Source organism: Setaria italica, chromosome IX (genome assembly GCF_000263155.2).
Source record: "Setaria italica strain Yugu1 chromosome IX, Setaria_italica_v2.0, whole genome shotgun sequence".
NCBI lineage: Eukaryota > Viridiplantae > Streptophyta > Magnoliopsida > Poales > Poaceae > Setaria > Setaria italica.
The window spans coordinates 4,583,505-4,591,107 of NC_028458.1; the positions used below are offsets into that span (position 1 = coordinate 4,583,505).

Here is a 7,603-nt window from a genome sequence, read left to right on the forward strand (position 1 = left end):
CTTATACCGGTTCGTTTTTATGCGTATCCAGGTACATCTGGGCCTGTTTATTGGGCTGGTTAGGCTGCCTGGGCTTCTCGCCCATTGTGTGTATTGGGCCTTTTCTCGTCCTTCCTATTACGTACGCCACTTCTGGAGCCCAGAGTGGCCGAGGCCTCGTGGATCGCACGATTCCTGGCGCCGTGGCGCCACGCAGGCCACCCACATCATCCTTCCCCTCCGTGGCTCCGCCTCCGTGTTTGACTCCGGCGGCTCGTGGAGTCGTGGTCTTCCTCGGCTGCCTTCTCCATCCCGCCGAGCCTGAGCTGCAAAATACTACCACTGAGAAGAAATGGCGAGTGTGGCCTCCTCGAGGTGCCCCGGCCTTCTCCTCCGGCCGAGCCTCGCCGGAGCCCGATGCTGCCCGCGCCCGTCCTCTTCCCTCCGCCTCCGTTCGCGGTGGGGCCGGCGCCACCCGAGGACCCTCGCTTGCGTCGCGCCGCCGGACTCCGCGGAGCCACAGACGGTGCGCTCTGACAGCACACCAAGGACTCCTCTACCTTGTTCCCGTATTGTTATTTCGTGCATGCGAAGTGGATCCCTGGATTTTTTTTACAGTAATTCCGTGCAAATGATGATTGTTCTACTAGAACTTCAAATTCGTGTAGATAGTTGTGGGCATAAACATGTTACAGGAATTTTGCACTCTTGAGATCAGTACTCCTGCTAGTGCTAGGATATAGGTTTCAACGAGATGCTAATGGAGTGATGTGTCTTTTGCTTTCACAGGATGAGCATACTGTGAAAGCTGAGTCGACTGAAGAAGAGGCTCAGACAACCAGCACAACCCAGGATGCTGGACTTCCAGCTCTCCCAAACAAGGATCTCAACAGAAGGGTTGCATTACTGTCCACTCTTGGGGCAGTGGCTCTCTTTGCATCGCAGAGGCTCAATCTTAGTGAGGCATCTCTTAAAGATCTTGCAGCCAATGCTGTGCCATATGAAGAGGTCAGCGCTCCCTGGACTTTATGTGGATTATTTGCCTGATGCTGCATATTTACTTGGAAAAAGTCTAAATTACTCCCCTCAAGTATAACCAAAGTCTGGATAACCCCCTAAAGTATTTCTTGGTTCAGTTTACCCCCTAAACTATACCATTTGGTTCAATTTACCCCTTAACACAATTTGTCTTTTTTGTTTCTCCATGCACAAGTGGAGTTTTAAGTTCAGATTTTGCAAGATGGTAGTAGACAACATAAGACATGTTAAACAATATATCATTAATTTTTCATCACTATTTTGATAGGGTGGGATATTTAATAATAAAATTTATCGTTGAGATACAAAATTATATAAAAACTAATAATGAAAAATTTATAAAATATTTTTTAATATAGATTATGATGTCCACTACCAGCCTGCAAAGTTTCAAATTAAAATTCAACTTGTGTATGGAGAAACAAAAATGACAAATTGCATTATGGGGTAAGTTGAACCAAACAGCATAGTTTAGGGGGTAAATTAAACCAAAACATTGTTTAGGTGGTTATCTGGACTTTCGCTATACTTGAAGGGAGTAATTTGGACTTTTTCCTATTTATTTAGTTAATTGGTTGGTGCCCAATGGAAAAATTAATTGGTAGGGATTTACATGTTGTAATGTCGCAGTATCATCTTTGCAGTTGTTGTTCATGAAATGCACAATGAGAACCGCCTGGAAAGGAATAATTTCGATAGACAAAACAATGTTTTTTACCTGTCAATGAATCAATGCATCGTTGGTTGCTTCAAGTGCTATCGGTACTCTTTGCTTAATATGTGTTTCGTCTAGCTCCTGTCGTTATGTTACCAACATCCTTCAGATTAATTTGTTCAATTTCGTTCACTTTGTCGAATTGCTTTTTGAAAAAAAAACTGCTAGAGCTGGAATCTCATTAATTCATTTCTTTGCCAGGCTGTGCTGATTGTATTTGTTTTGCATATGGTTTTCTTCACTGTAAATGCTGGTGAAACTTAACCTGATAAATGCATATGCAGTGATGCAACACACTATTGTGTAGGACAGCTCCACGTTGCTGCTACAAATAGATATAGGTATTGGAGAAGCCTCTCCAATGTGCTAATAGGTACAAACAGCACAAAGTGTTGAAGGAACCACTTCAATGTGGGCAAAGATAGACCAAAAGGTCGAATCCGAATCCATGGATAGCAAGAGCTTACTACAAAGCCATTTGGGTACAAGATCTAGTCCAAGATCTAAAGGGTAGAACAACATGTTCTATTTTCTATTGATAACTATAATGGGTACATCACAACCATCTTACAAACTTGAGGCTTGCCTCTATTTATGGGCTGATAAGCCTTACACGACTCACACACAACTAATATGACAACTAGATAAAAACTCACATATGGCAAATAGGTAACAATTCATGTGTAGCTAATAGACAACTAAGCTTCAAGTGTAGTAGTAAAAACCAATTTTGCATATGGCAAATAGGTAACAATTCATGTGTAGCTAATAGACAACTAAGCTTCATGTGTGAGATGAGTGTATATTTTCATAGTAGAAGAATGGGATTTGTCTTCTAACTCTTGATAGAAAAATCCAGTTTGAGTTTTGACACACTTATATTCATGAACCATTTGGCTATATGTGATGTCCCTCAACATGCAGGCTCTTTCAAATGGCAAGCCCACTGTTGTTGAATTTTATGCGGACTGGTGTGAAGTTTGCCGAGAGTTAGCTCCAGATATCTACCAAGTTGAGCAACAATACAAGTAATTTTTACACCCACTTTTCACATTTCTGCACTTACGTTTTCATCCGGAATAACAACAATGGTCCATTCCATTTATTCAAGAATCAGTACTAGTCTCTGCTGCATTATATCCTATTAGGAACATTCCATCGAATCCTTGTTATAGGCATGGCAACCAGGATCTGAAGGTGCTACACTGCAGGTACCAGCTGGACACCATCAGTTAGGATAAGGCCTTAAAGCAGATTGTTGGGTCTATTCTTAGAAAGTTATGTGTATGTGTCTGCGGAAGCCAAAGGCTATCAATCCTGGCCGCATGGTGCTTTGTTAAGCAATGGATCAGGAAAGAAACATTAGTCTAAGTCTACCCAAGAGTTTTAATTCCTCCCGAGCAGAAGGCACCGCCCAGCTATCCTCTGGTGGTGTTTACCCCTTATGATCCGATCATAACAAACCTTATAGCTGGACTGCCACAGGAAGTAGTTCTGTGCGCATAGGTTGTCCTTATTTTATAATTCGAAGCATAATCAATCACAAATCTTAATCAATCTAGTGGATAGAAAGGCAAATAGGAGTTCTGTTTACAAAAGAATCTATCGAGTTTCATCAACGGCATTATGATTATATCCAACAACCAAGACACAATTATTGACCAAGCTAGTCTTTGCATGTGTTGTTTTTATTTCCTGTCAATGATATTTACATACCTTGAACGTTCTTTTCAGGGACCGTGTCAATTTTGTCATGTTGAATGTCGACAATACAAAGTGGGAACAAGAGCTTGATGAGTTTGGAGTAGAAGGCATTCCTCATTTTGCCTTTCTAGATAAGGAAGGAAATGAGGAAGGCAATGTTGTTGGGAGACTTCCAAAACAGTATTTTCTTGACAATGTGGTCGCACTTGCTTCTGGTGATCCCAACATTCCTCATGCACGAGTTGTTGGTCAGTTCTCAAGTGCCGAGTCTAGGAAGGTTCATCAAGTTGCTGATCCCAGAAGTCATGGCTAGTAGTTGTTGGCCGTGTGGTAGCAGGATAATGCCAAGACCATTTGACAAGTAAGCCTTCTTTCTCTTAAATAAGTCAGTAAGTTGTAAGTACATATGTCATGCAGAGTTTCAGTGAATAAATAATATCTCAGTGACTCTAAAAAAATGCCTCAGTTGTGTACTTTTAGGACTGTTCAAGCTATATATCTTTAGCAAGATAATAATACAGTATGCTGCCACTTTTAAAATTATATATATAGTATGCTACCACAAGTCCACAACCTGTCGATTTCTCTTGCACACAGAAACGGCTTCCTGCCAAAAAACCATTGGACCTTTTGCTAAGGCAAGTTTTTGAACCTAGCTAATATAAAATTGCCTTCATACAAAGAGATGAAACAGCACGTCGATTTCACATTTCATGATTGTGACCCCTGCCAATTTTTAAAAAGCTAATCTGATTTTTGCAGGAGGCGACCCTAAGACTATGCTATTAACACAATCACTGTCTCTTGGTATCAAGCTTGCGGGAGCTGGAAACACAGTAAATGCCAGAAGAAAGTGCTACAGCAATCGTCTATGCCAGGTCATGAGGATGTGATGTGCCTGTGTTGATTCTGGGGACCCGTCTTCAGCGTTGATTTGTCAGTGATAGGGAAACGGTTGCATCTTGTACTGAAAAAAATGCAGAGGTACTGACATAGTACGTCAGTACAACCCCGAATGTGCATGTACCACTACATTATCAATGTTTTCCAGCAGGGTGTAGGGGCTACTGGCCCATGAAAGCAGCTCACTCCTACTCGTTGTTCGTGTAACACATGCTTATTGTGCTGCTTTCAGCCTTGATATCTATCCCGATCGACCATATTCGGTCTCCCATTATGACCGCCAAGTCATTTCCTTTTGTGCAATCAGGTTGTCTGCCACTTTGTTCACTGTCCTGCAACACTTTTCTGTGCCTCTGCAGTGCCTGCTTGAGAGCACCGTCCCACGAGGATGATTGCAGCCATATACTATGACAGGTGGATCATGTGAATGTGATCAGTTGTGATGTTCCATGTAGAAAGAGCAGAGAAGAAACGGGCCGGACCGGAACTGATGGACGCCGAGCATTATTCTACAGGGCAGAGTCATGGCTCGTGCCGGGGAACAAACACGAGACCAACGACTCCACCTTCTCGGTGGAACGCTGACCGCGCGGTCTGGTCAGACTCGGGCCCGTCGTGCGGCCGTGTGTGAACCCCGCGAGGTCCTCGGCACGACACGAGCGCAGCGTGGACGCGTACGGCCGGCCAGTCAGAGTCAACCCGGGGCAGGAGCGTGTGATCTTGCTGATCGCTGACTCGTTGCTAGAACGGGGCTCCGCGTCTCCACGGAAACGGGGGACGCCGGACGCGGACGCGGACGCGAGCAGGTGGAATGGAAAAGCCGAGGCCGGCAGAGGCAGAGCCGAACCGTGGTGCCCGGTGACGCCGTGACGACGGTGCCGCGTCTCCGGCGGAAAAAGGCAGAGGCGTGCACTCGCCCTTGCCGCGAGCCCGCGAGCATGGTGCGCGAGGCCCACAGGCCCCAGCCTAATGTGACGGCCGGGTGCATTACCTTTTCAGTCATCAGTCAAAGTGTTTCCAGCAGAAAAAAAGAACGTTTCTTATCTTTGGGCCCAGTAACTGGCCGGAGACCACCAAGAGCATGCACTGTGAGTCTGTGATGGCCCTAGGTGCGTGTCGGCGCGTGCAAACCTTGATCACACTCGCCGGGCAGGCAAGAGAATAATGAGGCTTGGAATCGTTCCATCGCCGATCCGCCCTCCTCATACCTGTCGACCACAGCGACCACCGAGCGGACAATCCCCTAGCTAGCTCGAATCCTTTCTTTCACCAGCTACTGCCGCCGACTCGCGCTGCTCAGTGATCACACGCCGAGGTCAGCGGCCGCCGATCGAGGCGTCAATGTGCCACCGGCCAGCGGCCATCCGCCCACGATCGGCGGCACCGTGACGCTTGCGAGTACGTTGGAGCTGAAAAAAAACGATAAAAGAAAGACCGAGGCATGAGCCGAGCTCTGCGTCGATACCTTGTGCCATGCGGCGCCCATGCGTCGAGTCGCCGCCGACGCGCGGCAGCTCTGATCATCCACGTAGCCGTCGTGCCGTCATGCCTGGCGAAGGCAGCGAGACGCTCAACCGAACAAAAAAACGCATCACTTCCTCGCATCATTCAAGTAACGAAAATTTTGGTACGACTCCCGTCAACAATTTCAGTTTCTAACCATTAATGTGTCTTAAACAATTAAATTTAATATTTGAATGTAGGGCTAAATTAGTCTCCACCATACTCCCTCCATCTATGTTTATAAGATATAGTATGATTTAGCACGGTCTTCCAAATAACATTTTAACCATTCATTTATCTTATATTATATTATTTATCGTTATAAACTATATAAACTTTACATTATAAAAATAAAAAATTAATAGTTAAGTTATTAGTAGAAAATTGTAAAGTTTGAATCTTAATATGTGTGTGCGCCTTATAAATAAAAACGGAGGGAGTAGTTTTTAAATTGTACCTAACATTTGCGATATTTAAAATGTAGTTAATATGGTTGATCGAAGCCAACTATATATGGAGAGTACTCTCCCCCCAACACTAGAAAAAGACTTGTTCATACACGTACTTAGTGGGGATCCCACCTTTATCCTCTATTTCTCGTGACGCATCTCCTCTCGCGTTCTTATATCCGCGCACGGCGCATCTTCCTCTCGCGTTCTCATATTTGCGCACGGCGCATCTGTCTCATGAGCTCTCATAGCGCTCCACCTCCAATGCCTTTCGCTTGGCTCCTGTGGTGCCGCTGCGCGCCGATGTAGAATCATACAAAGCCAATCCTCCCGCTCGAATCTTGGTAGCGCTGCCACCACCGATGAGAGGAGCGAACAGCACAGAGCCAACACCTTGCAGTGCCACCAGTTTGACTCCCACCACCAAGGCGGGTGGTGCCCCAAGGCATCGCCGTTCTTGTCGGCGACCCGCCTCCACTGCTGGTCGACAATCTACCTTGAATCTTCTTCTATCCCGGCATCAAAAGTAATCATATACACTCGAATCCTTAGGCTCTACCTCTAAGCTCCTTCTATCCCAGCATCATAGGTAATCGTATACACTTGAATCCTTAAGCCTAAGGTTGTCGGAGTCGCTGAAGTTAGAGTTGTTACATGGTTGATCAGTTTTATCACTTCCTTGCTCTTTTCTTTTCTTTCTTTTTTTCCGTTCTCTTTCCTTTTTTTCAAAAATGTATTCCAGCAGTCTTCTACAGCATCATGCATTTCTATATCGAGGGGGCTACGCATCATGCATGTCTATATCGAGGGGCTCTCCCATTATCAGGTGTAGAATGAGAGCCTCTATTTTTAGACGGTTATTAATTTTATTGTTCAGGCGGTGTCTTTGCTACCGTGTAGCTGTCAACAACGATAATCATTTGGAGACCTGATGACAGACTGGCTTAACAGCATCACTGTTGGTGCTTAACCACACTGTCACTCTCGACGCAAATGGTTGAGCCGTACGTGTGCGTAGCGAGATAGATCAAAAAGAATCAATCACCTTTAATGGCCAAGAGAGTACTCCACGCTCCTCAACCCATTTCACCACGTGCGTTGCCTGTTGCCCGCCGCCGCCCGGCCGTGACCGTGGACGCGCCGGGCGACCACCAAATCCACGACGCGCCTCCACCGGCCGGCCGCACTTGCCAACGGACCACCGCCGGAAATGCCCCACGTTTCCCACTCCCTCGCCCCCCACGCGGCCGCAGCCCGCAGCTGCCTTTTCCCTCCCTCCCTCCCTCCCTCCCGACTCCGAGACTTTTTAAAC

General features: G+C 46.0%; 1 protein-coding gene across 2 annotated transcripts; it reads left to right on the forward strand.

Moving 5' to 3' along the window:
- The first annotated feature begins 208 nt into the window (after nt 1–208).
- On the forward strand, nt 209–4,627 carry LOC101780110 (thioredoxin-like protein HCF164, chloroplastic). Of its 2 annotated transcripts, XM_022823296.1 has the most exons (6): nt 209–505; nt 769–987; nt 2,657–2,760; nt 2,881–2,943; nt 3,467–3,797; nt 4,199–4,627. In XM_022823296.1, exons 1-5 carry the CDS (start codon nt 332–334, stop codon nt 3,747–3,749), a joined length of 843 nt encoding a protein of 280 aa, XP_022679031.1. In that variant the 5' UTR covers nt 209–331; the 3' UTR covers nt 3,750–3,797; nt 4,199–4,627. The 2 variants fall into 2 exon arrangements, with proteins under 2 accessions (XP_022679031.1, XP_004981639.1); XM_004981582.4 differs by lacking the exon at nt 2,881–2,943 and having other exon boundaries at nt 213–505.
- The last annotated feature ends 2,976 nt before the right edge of the window (nt 4,628–7,603 follow it).